This window comes from Patiria miniata, unplaced genomic scaffold (assembly GCF_015706575.1).
Source record: "Patiria miniata isolate m_02_andy unplaced genomic scaffold, ASM1570657v1 HiC_scaffold_17, whole genome shotgun sequence".
Lineage (NCBI taxonomy): Eukaryota > Metazoa > Echinodermata > Asteroidea > Valvatida > Asterinidae > Patiria > Patiria miniata.
The window spans coordinates 4,619,467-4,642,806 of record NW_024037055.1 but is presented as its reverse complement, the minus strand read 5'-3'; the positions used below and the strand labels follow the sequence as shown (position 1 = coordinate 4,642,806).

Sequence of the window (23,340 nt, the reverse complement as noted above, 5' to 3'; positions counted from 1 at the left end):
CTCGTGACAAGAAACTGAGGTCAAACAGGGCTCTGTGCGTGACATGGCCGCTGAGCTCCACGGTATCGTCCCCTGGTGTTTATATAACACGAGATATCAAGCGTGTCATTTTTATGAACGTGTTTATTCACTATAATAATGGACAGTGCTAGATGTGCCATGACATTTGTATAATACAACCACAACAACTGTAGTCCTCAGTGCGCAGTTTGCTACTCTGGCTTCAAGACCGGCCTACACCGTGTACGCAATCCGTGTTGAAGCTAGTTGACTTGTTTTGAGTTTTGGTGAGCTCATGCTTCGTGAGCCAGGTGTCCGTAAATTGGGCTTAAACTTAGGCCTAACGTGAGGGACTTGAACAAGTTGAAAGAAGTGCCTCCCCCCAATAAGGCATTATGGCTGTTTATAATACGTCCACGTCAACAGTTGTCTTACAGGAAAATGTGGGGATAACATTTCCTTGAACTTGTTCAAGTCCAGTGGGCAACCCTAATTTGCCTATTATTACACCCCAATTTACGGACACCTCATTCTCCCTTTGTAAGTTTCTGGGCTAAATTTCATAATATTTTCCTTGTCCATATGATTTTCTATAGCCTATATATTTATCAGGGTAGATGTGACAGTATGCGTCTTTGTGAATTTGAAGCTCATCAATACTGAGTTTTGGCAAGACTGCCTGACGATATCTGTGGAAAAGGTGAGTGCATGCGGGCCATACAATGGTAGCCATTTTGAATCTATCACAATTATCCAGTCACTTATGCTTCTGAAAATGTTATTTAAGTAAGGATAAGTATGTAGAATCCCCAAAATAGACCCTTTTTTTTTTAAATGTCATCCCAAAATATGGGAATAAATATGTTACTATATACGGCAGCTATTAATTTATGCAAATTAGGTACCCTACTAAAATGAATTTCAGAAATCACCCCTTCTAAATATCTTGGGCTAAGAATCTATCTGCTAAGTTTGGTGCTTTGGACCAATCAGTCACGATCTTGTGACCTGAACCTGAACCTGAAACCTGAACCTTGTCAGAATTAAAGTACCCGCTATATTAGTCTATAGCGTTAAAAGCAATGGACATAATGCACAGTTTATCAAACACACTAAATCTAAGGTTTATTGATTTGTATTGTTAAGAACAAATAAACCAAAGTTTCTTTAACCATGACACTTTGTTTAATGCTTCTCATCTGTTGGGATGAACTACACGTTAATTTTCATTTGGAAACACAATTGAATATTTTCATCTCCGTTAATAGTATCTATTTTTAGGCCTTATCGTTCGAAGGTCACATTATCTGAAATAGCCTTTGGCTGACAGCAAGGACTAAAATATCTCCAAGTATATACACAAATACAATCTAATCTTGTGTTCGAGTGGTTATACGTGCAGCCGATACTTCTAAATTAAGGTTAAATGCATTATCACAAGCCTGTGCCTTTTTGAGTGACGAAGCTATACGGCAAGCAATCATCCGTGGAAGAAAAGCGTTCTTTCTCCTCGTAGCGGCACCAATTAGGCCTAAGGTAATATTCTGTAACTTATAACTAGTATCGGATTTGCCTAATTTCTCGAAGGAAACTAAAGCCCAAGTCACACTTTCACGGTTTGGAGCTCCACGGTTTAAAATTCGTGATAAACCGTGGGAGTACCGTATTCATCCTTAGTACATCCGTGGTTATCCGTCATCTTCCTTCGGTATTCGTGGGGAGGGGGGGGGGGGGGCTACGGAAGTTTTAAACTGTTCCAAACTTCCGTGGTGAATCGTCATGAAATCAATTCATAGTGCAACCGTGGGACATCCGTAGGACAACCGTACTAATTCGTAGTGTTATTCGTGGCTATTCGTACATAGTCGCGAAGATTCGTAGCTCAATCGTGGTATAAATCTCTAAGAATGACCTACGGATATGCCCGGATGTGCTAAGGGTTCTGCTAAGATTGTACTATACGAATATCCACGCTTTATTCGTAGGAGAACCTTGGTCATCCGTGACCCAATCGCAGACAACGGTGGCGTTAACGTCATTATTCTTAGTAATACTGTCGATATTCTTCAACAATCCGTCCATGTTCTTGACAAACCGCGGTGTACTCCTAGAAAACCCTTAGGAAAGTCGTGGCTATATATATCCGTCCTGAAACCTTAGTTAATTTGCAGAAAGTCGATTCCACGAATCTCGACGGTTCACCGTGAGCGATTGATTCTTGCATGGTATAGTCGTAGCTCCAACCGTGAATGTGTGACTGGGGCTTTTACATGTAGCCTAGCTACGATAGTTCTACTCTGCTTGATCACTAAGCTAGCGAGACTTGCACGTGTGTCAACGGGATGGCAACTTAAATTTCTAACTGAACATATCAACAGAGCTGAGTAAAGGAGGCTGACGGACTAAAAATTGTGTTGCTCAGCTACATGGGAAAGGAGTCTCTGCAAATAAGGAACGTGTGTGAATCTGATAAGTATAGGAAGAACCCTAAATAGGGTCAAATAGGTGCTAATATAGATGCTGACATAAGTGCTAAAACGTCCCCTCAGAATAACTAGAAAGTTAATTGATAGCTTAATACATTTGGTTAATGCATTTTTTTTGCAGTGACCAGATTTACAATCTCTAAGAGGTGGACATTAACTAAGTATTGTTTTACGATTGTGAAGAAGCCAAACAAAAAAATTCATAATTTGTGTTATTGTTTAACAGAATTTTATATTGTAGCACAAACGCTTACATTTTGTCATGGCCAGTTTACAGAACATGAAACAGTCGCCAGGTAAAACGCGCCGCGGAGGGCGCTACACAAAGGTAACCTCTGACCCTCCAGAAGGTGGTTGGGGCATCGTGGTGGTCGTCGCCTCCCATCTGATCATGGCGTTAGTGCTCGGACTCATCCGGTGTAGCGGGGTCTTCTACCAGAGCTGGAAGAACGAGTTTAACACCGGCGCCAAGGAAACGGCCGCTGTCCAAAGCATCACGGCCTCCTTGTCCTCCTTCAGTGGTAATGGAACTTCCATGTCTGTCAATCACACAGAGCGCATTGACCAATTAGATCAGACCTTTTCACCAGGTGACCACAGTGACGGTATCTCAGTGAATCACGGTCATGGGGAATGTGAGAAATGTACGCAACCAAAAGTAGGCGGGGCTTAGACCAAATCACGGAACGATCCATTAACCCCATGCGTACGGGAAGCGGTCATGGCCGCGGCCGCTAATCCTCATTGGAATGCAGTTGCCAGCTGTGGTATGCCGTGGCACACGGCTAGTGGGTAGTTCCACAGCTGCTGCTTTTGTGCAGTCCCGCTATCACACAAAGGCTGTGCAGTCATGCGGGCCACTTGCTCTATGTGCGGAGGAATGTCCCCATTACACCCCGTCCTTAAGGGGTTAACAGGATGGATGCACATTTGGAGGAGCTATTTCCAGACTTAAATAGAATTAAGCCATCAGAATTCATCACAATGTATCACAACTTACCACAAGTTATTCAAATGGACCTTGACAAAGGCGTGTGATTGCCTTTGTTCCTACCTATTTACGGTTTACTCATGCTTGAATCGCGACTGAATGCGGCTATAAAGCTTGACTCATGCTGACGAAGGCCTTTGATTCATAATTTTAGCACCCGTTCCGTTTCATTTTGCTTCTAGTTGTGAAAATGACAGTACCAAGACCAGCCGCAATTAACAATTCAGAACGATGTTCTTCCTATGTTTGTGGTTCTTAACAACTACAAAATAACACATTGGGCGACAGGTTTGCTAATCCCGTCTGCGTTAGGGCTACAGGCCTTATTGGGGTGACAAATTGGTGTCGCTCTCATGTTAAAAGGACCCTAAGAACAAGAAGTTATAATGTCGCAAACCATCTCGATCGATTCCTTGTGGTACAAAACGTACCGATACCGAAATTCGTGGAGGCAGAATAAGGTAAACTTGGGTTAGGTGACAGTTTAGGTTTGTGAACAAGTCTATGGCAAAGTCGTCCTATTATGGCATTAGTAATAATTATAACAAATAATTAAGATATTCAAAACTTTACGTTTATATAAGAAAATACTTATAAGTTTTTCATGCTCCTTAAAATAGCCTGATAATTGGGGAAAACTGCATCACGATTATTGATTTAGACACTGTGATTTCACCTATCGTTGCTCTTTCAGGCATTATCGGCGGTATCCTGACCAAGCGATACAGCTGCAGGTTTTCTGGAATGCTTGGCGGGGTTTTAGCGTCTTGTGGCCTGTTCGTAAGCTGCTGGGTGGCCAACATATACCAGCTGTACGTCACTGCCGCAATCACAGGTATTTCATTAATTTAAAAAGTGCCGATGAAAAAAAAACACAGTTCGCTAATTGACATGTTTTCAACGTATTCAACGTACGCAAAAGCATAAAAAGTGCCGATGACAAAAGTAACAGTTTACTACATGCATTCAACGTATTCAACATGCGCTGAAACATTCGTGGCATTAAGTGCAGTGGTAAAGCATGGGAAACAAATATCTTAGGCAAATTTCTCAAGTATTGGTGTTTTTTTTTTGCGTTGAAAGGCTGCGAACATGAAAAAGCATGATCAACATGAGTGACCTCGCACGCACGTCCAAAACGGGTGCAGACACTACATAGGGGTGGGGAATACTGCTTGTGCTCCTTGCTTCAGATGCTATGTTTTTGCGTATGTTCCATAAATTAGAATCTATCAGAGAACTGGTCTATAGCTATCCTTAGTTTGGAAACATTACGAGAATGGGGGAGGATATTCTTTGACCAAAGAGGAGGTAGAATGTATGATTATACTACCAGAAGTTTGTACGAAAACTGCCAATCGAGACGATCGAGCTTCATTTTTTTGCGATTTGGTTATTACATTGGTAAAGGTGCTGGGATGGGAATTACCTACAACGCCGGTATAGTTGCAGTCGCCCTTTACTTCAAGAAAAAGTACAAGACGGCCAACGCCATTGCCTTCTCTGGTTGTGGCACGGGGATGATCGCTGCACCACCACTCTTGCAACTGCTTTCCGAGAACTTCGGTTGGAGAGGAGCTGTTTTCATCAGCTCGGCAATCATGGCGAACGGCGTTGCATTTTGTCTCCTCTTCAGACCCCTTCCGAGGAGAGTGGAACAGTCCGCAGCGGAGTCATCTGAAAGCGATGATAGGGCCGGTCCATTCGCTCAAGGGGGTGTCTTGGTTGCAAGTGACGAGGGGGATAATGTTGAAGAGGATTCAATTACAGGAGATGATCGGTGCTGTAACGCGCCTGATGAACTTCAAAATACAAGCGACGAGAATGTTCTAAGCGATATGAGTAATAACAGCGGGTATGTGCCTCCAAAAGAGGCTAAGAAATTGTGTGTGGCGGCTACCCTGCTCAAGACATACTCGGAATTGTTGGGATTAAACATATTTCTGAAGAGTTATCGTTTCGCCTTGCTGTGTCTCCTGCAGTTCCAGTTCAGCCTGCCGTATATGGGATTCGTTCAGTTCCTTATTCCCCGCGCGGAGAGCCTGGGTGTGACGCCCTCCAGCGCCGCCTTCTTGCTCAGTCTCTTCGGCATTGGTACCCTGCTCGGCCGGTTGGCCAACGGTGTGCTGATCAGCTGGAGACCAACCGCCGAGCACGTGACGGCGGCCGGCATGACCCTAGCCGGTTTGAGCATGATGCTCTTGAACGTGGACAACTATGCCGTCCTGGCAGTGGTCTCGTTCGTGAAAGGCTTCGCCATCGGCTTCCTTGTCGCCGTCATGGTCGTCCTGACTCGGCGCTACGTTGGAATGGCCAACTTCGCGCTCAGCGTGGCGATTTTTGGTATCTTCTTCGGGGCTGGGGTTCTCACTGGACCGGTCATGGCAGGTAAGTGGTGTAGATGAAAAATGCTTGAGTTGGCATTTTAAGGATTACAGCGAAAACAAAACTGATGTGGCCAATTTCCAGCAATATTTAGCAACACAGTCAGACATAGATCACAAACATCGTAACTTAGCAGTGACTAAATACTTACCAATGCATGTCCCGTCCGGGCTCTTGAAAACCCTTTTTTTAGGCCTACATATTCAACAAGCAGGCCTACTTTTTCTCTTCTTTCTTTTCGTGCGTCTGTTAAAAAAACTATTTGCGTTGCCGCCGTTCACACACAGATCAAGAGTTGCGAGTAGATTGGTTTCCATATTGTCGGGCGGAAGCATTCAGGGCAATGTATATAGTGTCCTCATGCCTTCAACAGCTTTGCGGACCATCCGCATTCTTCGCTTTAACCATGCATTGCTCTGAATGGCACACTCAGGTGGAAGGTCGATCGAGCAGCAGGACAGAGAAAATGTGAACCTCATCTGTATTTGAGATTCAAGTTCAATAAATTTTTATTTAATTCCATTCATATCCTGTTCTGTTGTTACTTATATTTCCTTCATTGTCCGTCCAGAGACCCATTGTTTCTGTTGTGTTGATAGCAAGAGGCCTATCCTGAAAATTGTGTTGGCAGTGTTGACAAAGATAGGCCCATATCCTATTCATGCATGGCTAATTATCAGTGGAAATTTAACTGACCGTGGTCAATACCTAGACCGATTGTTGGCTGAACAATAACGTTGGTATTAAACTATACCCGTTTTGGGGGGAGACAAGAACTACTGTACTCCAAAGGGACATTATTTTTGTACTCACCCTATACATTTAGGCATTGTATAAAACCAATAATGAATGTTGTCACATTCGTGCAATGGAAAGAATAATTTCAATGTTCACCTCTACTCGTTCGCTACCTCTACTCACTCACCACCTACTCGCGGAATGGAACATTCCTTCAGGTTGTCACCCCATGAAAGTATTCTTGCCATTGCACTCATAAACATTCATTATTTGTATAATTATGATGTTGTCTTCCTGCAGGTTGGTTGCTGGACGTAACTGGAAACTACCAGACCGTCTTTTATGTGCTTGCCGGTGTGTATTTCATGTGTGTTGTCCAAATATTACTGCTTCCCCTGCTGAAAAGAATCGAGCCAGGAATTGACATACTCCCATCGGATCGGTAGCAACAATTACCGTACCTGTGGACATTTGTTTAGTATTGTAATATAGCTCGCTTTTGCAAATTAAATCATTATTGCCATTGCGATCGTTCTATTTAAAGAAATGCATTGATTTCGGCCACTTTCGTGCTTTGAAGATTTTGTTGCATTCGGGATTGTTCTCATTCAGCCTTGTCTATTATCGTTGCCATGTGTAAGATGAAGAACCAGATAGAACCCTCGGGGCTAGACTAGAGTTTAATAGATGAGCTTCCAGGAACAACCTTACAGACGCATGCGCCAGACGAGGCAACACGTCTCATCATATCAGTACCAGAATTTCAAAAACCTACTCGGGTCGACCAAACTACTGTGATTTGGGGCAAGCAAACTGTACTCGCTAATGTCCTATTGACTATGGCGACGTTAGAAAACGAAAACGGAGTACAGTGTTTTCGAACGACTACATAAACATTATTGCTGTTTTCTGTAAGCTGAAGTTGCTCTGGAAAAGGATTTTAAAAATAATAATTACCTTGCAGTACGAGGTGTGACTCTAATGTGGCTTGGTGCCTTTTGCTTCGTAAGAAGTATAATGAAATACACCCGATACATGTGCACCTATATTATGCTCATGAAGGCGTAATGGTTGTGATCCAGCTTCAAGACGACCATAACGGTACAGTTCATTTCAACAATAAACCTTGAAGGTGAGGTCTTAACACCAATGAACCCTTAAGGTTGTAACACATGTATGTTAAAAATTTGCGTAGTGCAGACATGGCCAGGTCTTTTTTGTTTGGGGTTGACGTAAAATGACCGCAAGGGAGGGGTGCAAAAAAAAATTGTTCTTCCTGAAAAGTATACAGTGCACACAAAACAAAAACAAAATGGAAGTGCACAAGTTACATTCGATTGTATCACAATTCGGAAACCTTGTCAGAACAATGCATTTAACAGCCAGTAAGTTATACAAACTTAACCAAGTTCATTGATGTTATCAGTCTCCAAAAAAAAAAAATTAATAACAACATTTAGTGTATCCATCATCAGGGCCAATGACTTGTGTTGTGGAAATGTATACATTGCATTTTGTACTTCTCCAATCTAAGGGTGAGGATCGAGTGTGTCACAATATTTAGAGTTACAACGTTATTATATTACTGTTATTGTCGAAGAGCGCCCTCTCTCGATGTGAAATAAAGTGGAGTGTCTCGTGAAAAATGGCTGCCATAATATGAGTTATCTCTTTCATCATGTCCTTGTGCCCGCTCCCCTAAAATTAACGCAGTGCATATCTGCTTTGTCAATATTCACGTATTCATAGTGCAATGCGCTCAAGTACAGGCCTTTACACAGGTTATGAATAGATATAATTGTGCACGTCTGCACAAAGGCTCTGTTTGTGTCGAAGGCCTTGCACCGATCCGTGTAGTGAGGCTAGTTCGATTTTATATATGCAGCGGTGCTCATAATTTTTGCGGAAGACGAAGCAATAATGGTGCTCGTACGAGGAATACTGGTAGCGTTTGTGGTGGCGGTGGTTGCAGTGGCGACCTATGTAGTGTTCGCGCCTATCCCTGAGGATGTAGACAGCCCATGGATGCTCAAACTTATTTCGCCATTGATGACAAATGTAAGTATGCTAACAGTTTTTATATATGATATTGCCATATATAATTCATTGAGGTTGGACATGGGTATTACACGTAATGATACCCATAGTTCTAGTTGGACATTTGGACTGGCTATAAACCACATGAACGAGGCCCTCGTTTTAGACTTTCTCTTAATCTATGCTACACATGAACATTTTATGCAATGTCTTATTTCCCAATGTTTCAAAATGTGGATTAGCTGTTGTGTTGCACGACATTCAAAGCTCACTATGGTGCGTTGTCCGTGTTTTAAAATCTTATCTACATAGAAATTATTACAATTTGCCTGATCTGATCACGAGTGCGTATCAAATGGGTTTATATTAAGTCTATTCTTCTTTTCTTGGTGGGATTAACAAAATGTATAAATTCAATCCAGACTCTAAGAAAAAAGATCAGAGAGTGGGCATCGTTATATTTTTTTCTTGATTATTTTGTTAGGGTCATTATGTTGGGATGTTTCTACCGTGTGGTCTCGTCGATTGGTTAGATGAGCGATTCAGGGCAAACGCACGGGCGAGCGAGCCGGGAGTACCGTACAGAGACGCGGTGTTTGACCGGGTTCAAGTCCGGATATTTGCCGCCGAGCCAGCGGAAGGGAAGACCGATAAACGGCCGGCAATCGTCTTCTACCACGGCGGAGGTTTTGTATCAGGTCACATAGGTAAGATCTAAAACATTTAACTTTAAATGCATAAACATACGTATCAGTTTCCAATCATATCACCACTCAAAATCCAAATAAGAATGTTCGAAACCTAACCAGTTTCAGTTGAGTACTTGAGTGGTTTCACTATTCGAGAAAACAGTGAAACACTATGCACAGCCTTTTGATCGCAAAACACCATTTGTCAATAGCATACTTTATTTCCAACCATCAGAAATCAGTCATTATTGACTGATAGTTGGAAATCATCTAGATATTTCTTGATTCTTCTTAATGACAGCAAGGCAGACGAATGCAAATTAATGATCCCGTGTTCCTTTTAGTTTTGGTCAAAACTACTATCGTTTTTGCACCCTCCCTTTTGCTGTGGAAAAATATGGTATAAGTCAGGTAGATAAATTTGCTCTCATCATCATTTTGATTTTCGGGGGTGATTAAGTGTAAATAATACTTGAACAGGAACACATAGTGTATCAGAGAATAAATTCAAACAATAGCCTGTACGAAATGACGATACAGGTATTTGGGTGAAAAGCCTTTATGAGTGATCGGTATAGTTGGTGCTGCAGGTTATGTAAAATTTAATTTGGACGCCTTGATTCGTCCAAACCACCCGTGCAATAATCCTATAAACATTCACTTCTCCAGATGTCTACCACCCGTTAACGGCGATGCTGGCGCGGGAACTGAATGCTGTTGTGGTTTCTGTCAAGTAAGTTAACATTTTTTTAAGGGTGACGTTTCGTCAGAAAAGACATTTCTTTTGCCACAACCCCACCCAAGAATTGCTTCATTTTTTCTCAAGGCACTCTTGATGACACAACACCCTCGATTTTGAGTTAATTAAAATACTGTCAATGCTGTGTTTCTTTTATGCCTACAAGTATAATATTTTATGTATGGTCTTTAAAACAGTTACCTTTTGGCGCCAAAATATCCATTCCCCGCGGCAATAGACGACTCCACAGCTGCCATAGTCTGGTTCCTGAAGCACCTAGGCGATTTCAACGTCGATCCTGCGAGAGTTGCCATCATGGGCGACAGCGCTGGGGGCAACCTGGCAGCAGCCGCGGCACAACGGTTAACCTTTGACCCCGAGTACCGTGACCTGCCCAGACTCAAGTTGCAAGTCTTGATCTATCCGTGCTTGCAAGCGTTTGATTTCCACACGCCTTCCTATCAGCAAAATGGCGACTACAATACACTCATAGTGAACAGAAGATTTGCGGTGACGGCTTGGAATAAGTATCTCCGTGGTAACAGGGGTGACGTCACGGAGGCAATGGTGATCAATAACCACACCTCGGCTGCCGCCAAAAGCTCCCCGTTGGTCCAAAAATGCCTCTCGCACGACCTCATCCCTGACGAGTTTAAGAGACCAGACTACAGAGCGCCCTCAACCGACTTCGGCGATGACGCCCTCTACGAGGAGATCAAGGACGTCCTCTTGGATCCAGACTACGCTCCTCTCATGCGAGAAGACCTGAGAGGACTCCCAGAGGCTTACATCCTGACCGCCGAGTATGACGTCTTGAGGGATGAAGGCATCATGTATGCCAAGCGGCTGGAGATGGCGGGAGTGCCAGCCACTTTGAAAAACTACAAGAAGGGTTTTCACGGCTTGTTTAGCTTTCCCTCTGAAGTGGGTAAGCAAGGCGTAAATGATTTTCTGCAATTTGCGCGGGAAAAACTGTAAGTTCATGAAGTTCAAAACGTTCTGTTATTGTCAATAACTAGCACATGTAAATAAAACAGTAGTCTAATTGATATTTGATATGATGGATAACAGTACGAAGGACCGTATTGGTGTTATGATTATTTAGATGATGTATAAGTGATTCTGCTGTTTGCGCGGAAGACAATTCTAAGACAATTAACTGAAATTGAGAAACGCAATACGATATAAAGCTGAAATAATTTACATTTGTTGAATTAATTTATAAAACTTACCTTTTTTGTAGTTAATAAGGGGGGGGGCCCTCTGTCACCAATCTTGCTACAACACATGGACCTTCTCGTGGAACATTTGTTTACCATGGAATAAAACTTCGGTGCGGCTGGGCAGTGGCTGTTGGGACAAATAATTCAATGACATGAGATCAGCTACCTAATCCGATGGGAGGAATGTATTAGACTTTGTATAAAATAAACTAACGATTAGCTCGTAGGCTGTGTATTGTCATATTCCTTTTAATCAAGACTGACCTCTTCGATTATCTCGTCTTTGATTGAGACGTTCTGCCCGATTAGAACTACCTTCAAACCAGGGAATTCCGTCAATATAGTTACCATGGAACTGGCGTAGGTCATGCGCAATTTACTGTGTGCTTCATCAGGGTTCCTGAAAATAAAAGAAGTCAAAATGATTTAAAAGTTATGACGATTATGTCCTCCCAATCCGAAGCAAAACAGCAAGGTCACCAAACACATTATACCTTTTTTAAATCTGAAAGATCGTGTAACTAAAATATTCATTTGGCATTTTTCTTTGTAGATATTGTGAACACAATAGGAGGGCGCCATTTTGCTAGAATAAACCATATTAGACATCTTAGACACCTCGACATGACATTCTTAAGTTTTTAAGTTGTGTTTATATCAAAACGCTGCGACATGTAACAGCCATGTCCTGTTAAGTTCGCGTGTCGTTCGTATAAGTATCGTTGCTGTTTTCTTTCTAATGGAGATCACTAATTTCTATATACACACAGAGTATTAGAGATATTTGTGATATTAGATGCTGTGGTCAACACTGACGCTGTCTCGAGATATTTCAACAAAAACAACACACTCGATGTGGGTCCAATAAATCGGGAAATATTTTATTCGTATTCAATTGAAATTTCGTCTGTTAAATGAGTGTTTAAAAGACGGCGTGTAAATATAAAAAAATTGTCAAATACTTAAAGGGAATGTACATCATTGGCTTTTGCTGTTATTTTTAAAAATGAACTATTTGAGGGGTAAGTATAATAGATCAAATATTGTTACACTGACATGTTTGAAGTTTTGTGTTCGAAAATGCTGGAAAAGCCAAGAAAAACAAAAACGTTGAAGTAGTCTGGTTCCCTGACTCCACTAAAGATGAAATGGATCAACTTATAGATGCCGGAAAATTGTTAGGTCAGGGAACCAGTCTAGCTGACCTGCACCCGTTCATGAACATGTAACCAATAGCAAACAAAATTTTGACTGAACAAAATGGTAAATTTGGAGCAGTAGCTGAAAAATAGTTAGGTTTTTCCAACGGTGATCGGCCGACCACCGTTGGAAATTTATACAAAAATACCATTTTCTTGAAAATGACTTCACACCAAGTGCCATAATTTTACAGGATGCTTTAGACTGTCATTAACCAACATCCTAGTGACGTATTTCGTAAAAACTTGGTAGTTTTATTTGTCGATGTTTGCAAATATTGTATATTCCCTTTAAATTAATCCCAACAGAATAGCGGGTCTCAGCGACGAAAAAAAAAATCACAAGCTTACCCGGGTAATTTTGTGTAAGTTCCAATTTGTCTGTTTTGTTCAAACAAACAGAAAGTACTTTATTTCGATTTTGGGCGTCTTCAACCCTCTGAAAGAGGGCTTTCCTTTTGTGAAGAAACCGACCCTCTGTGCGAGAGCCGAATTATTGTCTGGCAGATGTGCGAAGGAATAATTAATTAAATAAAATGTCGTTGGATTTTTTTCGCTCGGTGTTTCATTGAAAAGTGAACAACTTTACTTGTACAGGGTGAGTCACAAAAAAGGAAACCCAAATGGAACCCCCGATTTTGTTTGAAGAAGTTCTGCGTGTAGTGCATGTGAAAGCCCAAGCTTTCTTTTATTAAAATAAAAATTCAAATCGGTCATGCACTTTTCCAGTTATGGACTTTTAAACATAAACACACTTTTACAATTTAGCCCACGGATCACAATAAAGGTAAGTGATATTTTAGCAAAACGAGGACAATTCATACATGCATGTAGGCCTATATAGAAAAACCACAACAGAACACTCTCATAACCACGATAACTGGCGCTAATCATAACCTATATTAAACACCCTCTGCTTCCAATGTTTTTAAACAGCATGCTATAATGTCAAGAGTTTATAGTCTTTGTCACGGCTAAAGGCAGCGTTCGCCATTTTCAGCCGGACAGAGAACAATCTCAAAATCAAAGGAAATAAAGTTAGCCAAAATAATGCACAAACAAATTCAATTTCTCCTTTGGATGATCTTATTTACAATAACCCATACAAATATTATTTACACGTCCAAATCTTCCTCCACACAGGATGCCCAATCTGGCATAAAGGGATGGAGAAACTGGTACAGAATTTCACTCAGAAATCTTGGCGAAAGCCGAAAATGCATACAGCCCTGGCTTCACAAAGAAGCAAAAGGTGCCAAAACGGGCACAAAATCACGAAGTCAAAATATCTCAGCTCTAATCAAAATATACGGGCAAACTATCGGACGGGGCGGACAGGTCCTACACCTCTGGCGTCTAGTGAGTGTTCTGGGATGTGGGACTACGCCCAAGCTTAAATATACCAGTTAAAGAACAATACAAATTCCAATCAATCTCTTCTACAGTGTATGAGGTTCACTAAATTCCTGAGGTCCATATTGCAACAACGATCTAATTAAACTATGGCCCTACTTGAAAACCCTAGATGTGCTGGATGGGAGAATACAATCTAAAGACTATTGTGTTTCTTCACCTGAGTATGAATTAGCTATGCTGCGGGGAGACATACAAGATTAAAGAAACAGTCTATATCTACATTTGACAGAAGGAATAATAAAAAGTGTAGTCTTGGCCTGCCTTCGAAGTTCTACGTGGCTACCCCGGGGACATATGTGATTATTCTGATATCGTTTTCATGATACCACATGGTTTCATTGGACTGAAATATCACGTACCTTAATGTGATCCGTGGGCAAAGGTTTAAAAATGTGTTTGTGTTTAAAATTCCATAACTCGAACAGTACATGAGTGATTTGAATGTTTCTTTCAGTAAAATGAAAGCTTATTAATTGGGCTTTTATATCCTAGATCTGGAAAGCGATACATCTTGCAGACCTTCCTTAAAAATAGGGGCGCCACGTGGGTTGCCTTTTTTATCCACCCTGTATATTGATAAGAATATAGCAATTGAAAAAAAAAGAAGAAGTATTTTTCGAGGTGAAAACTCGAGGTGAAACTCGAAAAATAGCATAGGGATTCATCTTTAATATTCTGATTTTGATTATTATTATTATTTAATGGGCAGAAAGAAGACAACATTGAAGGGATTGTAACAGAGTTCCGAGTCAATAAAGGGTTCTTTTCCGACACATTTGCTGAATACAGGGTCAATGTACAATAATTGTACGAACCAGAAGATGAAGGCCAGCACGTCTCCTATACATTCCATTCTTTAGGAGCATCGAAGTGAGCGTATCGCGGTTCTACCGATGATTTCAGAGCATAAACAAACTCCTCGTAGCCCGCTGCACCAATCTTATCCACAATCACGCGCGAGCGTTATTCCTGTCGCTGTCGATCTTGAGGATGGCCCATTGAAGATGCGCGGTGTAGGTATGCCTCACAGATCAAATTTCAGTCTGCGTCGGAAAGACGGATTCTGTGTTGTCTTTTAGAAGTTATACCGCGTCTTACAACTAAACTTTTTAACTTGACTGAGACATAAATAATTGTAATGTGACAATGAATGTGTTTGATTTTTGTTAATAACACTTAGCATGTTTTTATGCAGATTTAAATTGGTTACAATGAGATTTTTGTGTAGATTCGTATATCCTCTTTTGTTCTGTTCTCTATACGTTTTTCATTATTTGTATGTTACTTTTAGCTTTATTTAAATTAAAAGTTGTCTTTTTCGACAATGATAATTCTTATATGTTTTCGATATATTTATACTTTATGCACTTTTGGGAAAACGACTTTTACTTTCACAATTTTTTTTTTAATTGTAAAGAAATAATTGAAATGTTTGAATTATAGTGAATTGAAGCTTGGGACCTGATTTAACAGGTTCTTTATGTGATTTGCATTTCATGCGGCACCAGTCTATAATCGTGACTTTTGCTCAAAAGTTGATAGATTTTTTCCCCACTGCTAAACAAAAAAGACGTTTAAATAATTGCTAGTAAACTCAATGAAACACTTGTAACCATGCGGGCTGGAAGTATTTAAAGCAATGACTGAGCAGTTTTGGGCACTGCCGATAGCAATGCGATTTCAATTGTGTTTCTTTTTTACCTGTAAGCTTATCAAAAGGTTGAGTGTAAATACTGAATACGGTCAGACAGAGCTGGTGTACAATGGCAATGAACCTTGAGTATTCACGTCTGCACAAACGCTTTGTTGGTGTCGCAGTCTGCCGATCAAACACCTCGGTACACACATGCGGCGGTGTTCATATTTTTGGCGAATGGCGAAGCAGTAATGGTGCACGTACGAGGAATACTGCTAGCGTTTGTGGTGGCGGTGGTTGCAGTGACGACCTATGTAGTGCTCGAGCCTATCCCTGAGGATGTAGACAGCCCATGGATGCTAAAAATTATTTCGAAATTTCTGATATTGGTAAGTATGCACTAGCATCGTAGGTTTTGTCGTACGAGGTTGGACACTAGTTTTGTGAGACTGGCCATAAACCATGCATGATGAGGCCCATGCACATTTTAGACCTGCTCCAAATCTACATGAACATTTTCTGCAATGTCTTTATTATTTCCCAAATTATTTCAAATGTGGGCCAACGTGCCACTTGACATTATATTTGTATAGGCTCACTCTGGTGCCCTCTCGGTGTTTCAAAATCATATCTACATATTTTATAGCGTTATAGTTTTGGTTTTGCGGTAACACAATGCCTAGGGCTGATACTGACAGTCGAGTCAACAAGCCTGAGCGAGCAGGACACACTACGGGCATCCCACTCCAACATAATGCCCAACAGACCACCAATCAGATTCTACCAACGCAAGCACTCCCAATCCTAACACAGCCTACATAAGGAGCAGCATCTCCAATTCTCCTCAGTCTCCTGACGATGACTAGAGCAGGCTAGTCGAAACGTTGAGACCAAAGACAAGTTCTTTTATACCTTAAAGCAGGACTGTTCTTATCAGAACTTAAACCACTTGGCGAAATTTGATATCAGCGGGACAAGTTCTTATCAGAACTAAACTATATATTTACTGGGCGACATATTGATTACCACATGATGTACCGCAAACCGAAACGATACTGATATACTCCACCATGCAAAACCTATAAAATCTTATATTTTATAGCATTACTGGCCTTCCCTTGTCTTCGGTTATGATTGAGTGGGTAATGGGTTTACATCACGCCAGTTGTTCTTTTCTTGGTTGGATTAAAATGTGCAAATGCCATCCGACTCCCAGAAAAAAATGGATCAGAGACTGGCCATATGTTATTTCTTGGTTATTTTGTTAGTCTCCTTATGGTATGAAGGCCCTGCCGACTGGGCTCGTCGACTGGCTGGATGAGCGATTCAGGGCGCACTCCCGGGCGAGCGAGCCGCGAGTACCGTACAGAGACGCGGTGTTTGACCGGGTACCAGTCCGGATATTTGCCGATGAGCCCGCGGGAGAGAAGACCGATAAACGGCCGGCCATCGTCTTCTACCACGGCGGAGGTTTTGTAAGTAGTAGCGTAGGTAAGATCCCAACTTTCATTGTATATATTAACATTCGTTAAACATGTATTTTACTCGGTTTATAATAACACCACTCAAAATCCAACTATATGTTCGAAACCATACTAAGCTGTTGTAGTGTTAGCTGGGAGGATATTCACTAACTTCAAGAAAACAGTGACAAACCATGCACAATCTTTAGATCACAAAAACACGATCTCGTGATTTTCGTCAATAGCAAACTTTATTTCCAACTATCAGTCAATAAAATTGACTGATCGCTGGATATTGTCTACGTTTCTTGATTTCTTCTTAACCACAGCAAGCTAGACAATTAATGACCTTTTACGGAATTGCCTTATGAAAAATATGACGTGAGCCGGGCAGATGTTATTTGCTGTCATCATCATTTGAATTTTTGGGGATGATCATGTGGAAATAATACTTGAACAGTAATAGGGAAACATATATTGTTTCAAAGATACGTGTTTGGGGGTAAAAAGCCTTTATGAGTGATATATAATTGGTACAGGATATGTGAAATGTATATGGGACGCCCGTTTAATATATATATATATATATAAACGTTCACTCCGCCAGATATGCACCACTCGTTAACGGCGATGCTGGCACGGGAACTGAATGCCGTTGTGGTTTCTGTCGAGTAAGTTAACCATTTTTAACAGTGACTTTTCGTCAGAAAAAGTAACAAGTTTTGCTCCCTCCTCATCCAGAAATTGCCTCATCATGCTCAATGCATTATTGAAGTCACACACTCGATTTTGATGTAACTTGAATACTGTCAATGATATGCTTCTTTTATGCCTACAAGTGTAAGATTTTGTTTGATTTTTTTTTTTTTTAATAGTTACCGTTTGGCGCCAAAATATCCATTCCCCGCGGCAATAGATGACTGCACAGCAGCTACAGTCTGGTTCCTGAAGCACATTGGCGATTTCAACGTTGATCCTGGGAGAGTTGCCATCATGGGCGACAGCGCTGGGGGCAACCTGGCAGCAGCCACGGCACAACGGTTAACCTTTGACCCCGAGTACCGTGACCTGCCCAGACCCAAGTTGCAAGTCTTGATCGTTCCGTGCTTGCAGGCCTTTGACTTCCACACGCCTTCCTATCAGCAAAATGGAAAATACAATACACTCATATTGAGGAGAATAACTATGGCTACTTATTGGAATAAGTATCTCCTTGGTAACAAGGGTGACGTCACGGAGGCAATGGTGATCAATAACCACACCTCGGCTGCCGCCAAAAGCTCCCCGTTGGTCCAAAAATGCCTCTCGCGCGACCTCATCCCTGACGAGTTTAAGAGACCAGACTACAGAGCGCCCTCAACCGACTTCGGCGATGACGCCCTCTACGAGGAGATCAAAGACGTCCTCTTGGATCCAGACTACGCTCCTCTCATGCGAGAAGACCTGAGAGGACTCCCAGAGGCTTACATCCTGACCGCCGAGTATGACGTCTTGAGGGATGACGGCATCATGTACGCCAAGCGGCTGGAGAAGGCGGGAGTGCCAGTCACTTGGAAACACTACAAGACGGGTTTTCACGCCTTGTTTGGCAATTTGATTCCCTCTGAAGTGGGCAAGCAAGGCGATAAGGATTTTCTGCAATTTGCACTGAAGAAACTGTAAGCGCACGAAGTTCAAAACCAATAGGTGATATTGTTTGGGGCTTTTGTTTACTTTTTTTTTTATCAAGAAACGACAATCATATCAAAATAGAGAATATCTACCGATATTTTCGCGAATGCAAACAGTGCGGAACAGCTCGAGTTGTGGTGTAACGATTCTGAATTTGCGCGAAGAAACTCTTGTTGCCTAAGTTAAAGGGTGAATGAAATAGAATTCTTTTTCTTATGGATGCAGTCCTAGAAAATGCACCTTTGTGCCCATTTCCATTTATTTCCAATCCCCATGTTGCCTTTTTTTTCCGACCCTGAGCGTCTTTGGCGTTTTTTGGGGTTTTTATGCTAATGCGAATTTCCAAATTCATTTAGCAAAAATGTGATGCCTTACGAGGCAGAATCTTCAGGGGGTTATTTTGGTTCGCAACTTGAGCAGAAATCCACCAACACGGAGATTGAGCCCTGAAAAAAACGTAACAACAGCGCCCTCAAATGTCAGGATAAGTACGGGATATATGAGCATTGTTAAAAATACATGCTCTTCACAATTATTTTTTTTTACTAAAAAATGATGTCGCAAAGTGTGAAAACAAATAAGAGCAATGAAGTCCTACACAAAATATGTTCCAGTGTAAAGTTAATCGCATTGCCCCTTTAACCAATAAAGAGAGATTTTGATTTATTGTTAATAAACTGATAAAAAAATACATTTAATTATACATTTTCGAGAGTGCAAGCACTGTGGCGTATCTTGACGAAATTTTGTTTCGCATCTTGTCTTACGAAGCGCTTGATTTTTGATTGAATTTGTATTTTTTAAACGCATGCATTAGAAATGTACATTCATGTACTTATTATCAATTTCCTTTGAGAGCTTTGCTAAATTTGACAAACAAAACCGTAATTTCGCTAATTAAACTTAAGAATAGTAAGTAGTGTCAGTTTTCGTCAGAGTTTGTTTATTCATGGTGGTTCAGTTAAATTAGGCTTGGAAACATTCTAAGTTAATGAACCGTAAGTTAAAAACAAAATACAGGAAAAGTTTATTAAGTGTTAATCGTGAGATTTCTTCTTTACAAATCTTTGTTTACATCGCTAATGGACAGATGTTGGCGCGCAGTGAACAGTGTTTATATAGCGCGCCCCCTTTTGGAAGAAACTGATGACGATAACATACGGAGTGTCCTAAAAATGCAACTTCCTTATAATATATTAAATTCAATCTTTCACGGTTCTTATCGATTTTCGAGATCTTAAAAGACCTTAATTTCAAATATTTAGTGAATTCTATAACTATTACGATGGCCCTCGTGCGCCAAGAAAACGGTTTTTTTCCCCAAATATTCTTTTACAATTATACAATTATCGATGCATAAGCGAATGCCACAGAACGAAGTTAACAATTGCGGCATTGATTGGAACAAATGCTTTAATAAACTTGAGCTATGGAAGTACATCTACATGTATTATCAAGTGACTACACTGATCAATCGAGCAAAACATTCGGTCGAAAGTAAAGAGACGACTCTTAATTGCCAAGTAATTATGCACGAATGCATAAGCATGCATGATGCATAAGTATGCATGAATGCATATGCATGTTGGCACTTCGCCAACCACAAGTTGGCAAAATATGGAAGGCCAACTTTGCAAACAATGAAGAGAAGATATTATTTTCAAAACAGATCATTACGTTCCTGAAAATATAATTACCAACAAAATGGTACAAAGTCTTAATAAAATGCCTGGAAAGAATTTCATGCCTGTACATCAATTAGTTCTCCCTGCAGTGACCAATTTAGCAATCAGAAAGCGATAACATGTCCTAAAAAGTCAAGCAGGGAAAGTATTGAAGCATTTACTGAGAAAACACTTTTTCAGACCAGTCTCACAGGATTTGTGAACAGTGTGTCAAGTGATGTCAAGGTATGGAACTCTTTCCAAATGCCTTTCTTACACAGGGTTTTTAATAAACAATTTTGGCAAAATCTGTTGCCAGCCACGACATAATGTTTGCCCTTGTGCTGTGGCAGCCCATGGCAAAATGGCGCTCCGTGTTTACAAACGAAATAATGGTCTATTGTTTAGCTCAATAAGGGTGACAGATATTCACATTATTGTTCAGTATTTGCATTCAGGTTACAAAAATCAAACTGGCTCCAATAGTTATTAGTCTGAGTTATTATTATTGATAGCCCATAGTTATTAGTCTGAGTATCAACCGTTGTCCCACGGAGCCTTCTCCCGTATCCAACGTCTGATACATCTGAGCAATGCAAATTTTATGCGACCCCGCGCGCCAGCCAATCGGTGTCGACTTTAGAAACTGTTTAGAAGTCATTTCGATCAGAAATGTGGACTGAAGCTGCTGATTGGTCAATTTGGCTGACATATTTAAACGGGTTACAGAAGACCCGATACAAGGCGCCCGCTGAATGGTCAGAATCTCGAGGTCAAGACGCAGTCATGTTTTGCATAATCAATCACCGCATATCATATACCCTTGCTGCGCAAGGGGATATTCCATAGACTACTAATTATAGGCGTGTCTGTTAAAAAAAAAAACAAGGAAATAAAAATAAAAAAACAGTAACATTTGTGAATCAATGCAACACCTGCAGATACGTAAATAGCTCCTAATTAGACCCCTTGCATGGTACGGTACGCCCTCACCGATGCAAACTCAGTGACAATGAAAGTACATGTACAGTGTGTCTACCATGCACATATCACAGAGGAACGAACACCTGTCCTCACTATGGCGTCATAAGGGGAAGGTGAAAAAGGTGAAAGGAAATTAAATACTCCTCTCCTGCCAGCAAGAGCATCTAGTGGACTCATACTTCTCTAAATTTCCAGATAACATGTTTAAGTGTTTCAGCACATATTTTCTTTAAACAAATCTAAATCTACTGAACAGACATTTTTCATGTATGTCCAAAAACAGAAATTCCACTATCAGATGCAGAAACTCCAGCCTCGTTCCCTATGTGTGTGTGTGTGTAGCATACTAGCTCTGACACCACGGGGACAAGGTTGTGGAACCCAACATCCACGACAATGATGGAAATTCTACGACAAAATATGCAAACTTCCGAATGTGGAAGTTCCATTGCTACTACGTAACATTGTTACATTAATACAGAACATAACAGAACATTGACCGGATAAATGTAGGCCTTAGTGATTCAAACAGATTGTAAAAATAACTGATTCTTGATACGTAAATGTTCTTTGACCAAATACGAATATTTACAATCATTGACTCCACAGCTAGTCGAATAAGATTACCACTGCACTGGCCAAAGAAAATGATCAAGTAATATAACTTAAGGGGCCTATGCAATGTAATTATTTTAGTGCAACCCTTGACTATACACCTTTGTGTCCCACTTCACCTTATTTTCAATTTTCGTTTTGCCGCTTCAAAGGTATTTTGGTGACTTTTTATGCTAATGAAAATGTCCACATTCATGAGCAAAAGTATGATGTCATTTCAGGAAGAAACCTCAATGTTACAGCTCTTTCAGCACAAAAAAATTGCCAGAATTTTGAATATTTTGCTGCGAGTCGTAAATTTCCTTTCTTTGTTTTTCGTTGTTTCAGTACATGGCAGTAAGCCAATGAGCAAACTATTTTTCACAAAACAATGGTGTACAATGAGCAAATGTTTGAGTTCACATTTGAACAGAAAACCCCCTAGACTGAACAGTGTCTTCCTGAAATGACGTAACAGCAACAGCGCCCTCGGTTGTCCGGAAACAACATGGAACAGATGTGCACTTTCAATATAATTTACCAAAAGAGGATGTCAAATGGCAAGTTTTCATGCATTTAAGAGTAGACAGTTGCATGCAATATGTTCCCAAGTGAAATTCATACCATGGTTCCTGTAACATGATTACCAATGCTTTCAAGTTCAACTGCTACTGACAACTAGATTTTCATTAACTTTTCATAATGATGGCTATGAGTTCAAACAGCAACAAATACCTTTCCAATTCCTGCAGATCACGAAAATCAAAAATTAAATTAAAATCCGCTTTTCTCCACAAATCTGAGTAGTCAAAGAAACATCAAATCACTCTTCTTCACAAGAATTAAATCAAATTCATAAACTGCTAACAAAACGTACGGTTAATTGCGACATACAAACTTAAAAAAAAGTAACAAAAATATATTTAAAAATATGCCTCGTTGCATATCAATTGCATAATCAAAAAAAGAGAGTAAAACTACGTATGAACAAAGTAACAAAAAAACAAATGATAAGCATCTTCAACAAGTGACTCATCCAATGTCATACAGTAAATGTTTTTTAACCAATATTATTGCATCGTGTAAATTAATTGTAGATCGAGTACCAATTTTCTGGAAGAGCATAAGCATTAGCCTTGTAAGTACATCGTTTTACTTTTAGCAGCATCATTAAGTTTGCTGAGGAAGTAGTTTGTTTACAAAAACTAATTCAATCATAACTGATTCCACAATTTTTCCCCTGTAAATACATATTTTTTTAAAATGTGGGTGATTTTTTACATCTTAATCTCACAAGATGGGTTCGAATTCCTTCCAGGAACATGGTGTTTGTACCCTTGGGCAAGATACTTAACAACAATTGCCTCTCTCCACCCAGGAGTATAAATGGGTACCTGTGAGGGTCAAGGACCGATTGAGCGCTGA

The 23,340-nt window shown here is 40.6% G+C and overlaps 3 protein-coding genes across 4 annotated transcripts; all 3 read left to right on the top strand.

The window, feature by feature from the left end:
* Nucleotides 1–1,179: 1,179 nt before the first annotated feature.
* LOC119723560 (monocarboxylate transporter 13-like) lies at nucleotides 1,180–7,403 on the top strand. Of its 2 annotated transcripts, XM_038194276.1 has the most exons (5): nucleotides 1,180–1,536; nucleotides 2,757–3,007; nucleotides 4,172–4,312; nucleotides 4,888–5,865; nucleotides 6,901–7,403. In XM_038194276.1, exons 2-5 carry the CDS (start codon nucleotides 2,767–2,769, stop codon nucleotides 7,044–7,046), a joined length of 1,506 nt encoding a protein of 501 aa, XP_038050204.1. In that variant the 5' UTR covers nucleotides 1,180–1,536; nucleotides 2,757–2,766; the 3' UTR covers nucleotides 7,047–7,403. The 2 variants fall into 2 exon arrangements, with proteins under 2 accessions (XP_038050204.1, XP_038050203.1); XM_038194275.1 differs by lacking the exon at nucleotides 1,180–1,536 and having other exon boundaries at nucleotides 2,666–3,007.
* A 984-nt stretch (nucleotides 7,404–8,387) lies between these two features.
* On the top strand, nucleotides 8,388–11,901 carry LOC119723562 (neutral cholesterol ester hydrolase 1-like). Its single transcript, XM_038194278.1, has 4 exons — nucleotides 8,388–8,658; nucleotides 9,122–9,344; nucleotides 9,996–10,059; nucleotides 10,263–11,901. The coding sequence occupies exons 1-4, from the start codon at nucleotides 8,521–8,523 to the stop codon at nucleotides 11,041–11,043; spliced, it is 1,206 nt and encodes a 401-aa protein (XP_038050206.1). The 5' UTR covers nucleotides 8,388–8,520; the 3' UTR covers nucleotides 11,044–11,901.
* Nucleotides 11,902–15,708: 3,807 nt separating this feature from the next.
* On the top strand, nucleotides 15,709–19,720 carry LOC119723561 (neutral cholesterol ester hydrolase 1-like). Its single transcript, XM_038194277.1, has 4 exons — nucleotides 15,709–15,928; nucleotides 16,808–17,030; nucleotides 17,610–17,673; nucleotides 17,878–19,720. Exons 1-4 carry the CDS (start codon nucleotides 15,791–15,793, stop codon nucleotides 18,662–18,664), a joined length of 1,212 nt encoding a protein of 403 aa, XP_038050205.1. The 5' UTR covers nucleotides 15,709–15,790; the 3' UTR covers nucleotides 18,665–19,720.
* Nucleotides 19,721–23,340: the final 3,620 nt, after the last annotated feature.

What these genes read in the sequence shown, in the direction of transcription:
- LOC119723560 (XM_038194275.1), top strand. Translation starts at nt 2,749, where the DNA reads ATGGCCAGTTTACAGAACATGAAACAGTCGCCAGGTAAAACGCGCCGC. An exon ending in CTCCTTGTCCTCCTTCAGTG is followed by an intron (nt 3,008 to 4,171) that starts GTAATGGAACTT and finishes TTGCTCTTTCAG; the next exon opens with GCATTATCGGCGGTATCCTG. An exon ending in CACTGGACCGGTCATGGCAG is followed by an intron (nt 5,866 to 6,900) that starts GTAAGTGGTGTA and finishes GTCTTCCTGCAG; the next exon opens with GTTGGTTGCTGGACGTAACT.
- LOC119723562 (XM_038194278.1), top strand. Translation starts at nt 8,521, where the DNA reads ATGGTGCTCGTACGAGGAATACTGGTAGCGTTTGTGGTGGCGGTGGTT. An exon ending in TTTCGCCATTGATGACAAAT is followed by an intron (nt 8,659 to 9,121) that starts GTAAGTATGCTA and finishes TTATTTTGTTAG; the next exon opens with GGTCATTATGTTGGGATGTT. An exon ending in GCTGTTGTGGTTTCTGTCAA is followed by an intron (nt 10,060 to 10,262) that starts GTAAGTTAACAT and finishes TCTTTAAAACAG; the next exon opens with TTACCTTTTGGCGCCAAAAT.
- LOC119723561 (XM_038194277.1), top strand. Translation starts at nt 15,791, where the DNA reads ATGGTGCACGTACGAGGAATACTGCTAGCGTTTGTGGTGGCGGTGGTT. An exon ending in TTTTGTAAGTAGTAGCGTAG is followed by an intron (nt 17,031 to 17,609) that starts GTAAGATCCCAA and finishes TCACTCCGCCAG; the next exon opens with ATATGCACCACTCGTTAACG. An exon ending in GCCGTTGTGGTTTCTGTCGA is followed by an intron (nt 17,674 to 17,877) that starts GTAAGTTAACCA and finishes TTTTTTTAATAG; the next exon opens with TTACCGTTTGGCGCCAAAAT.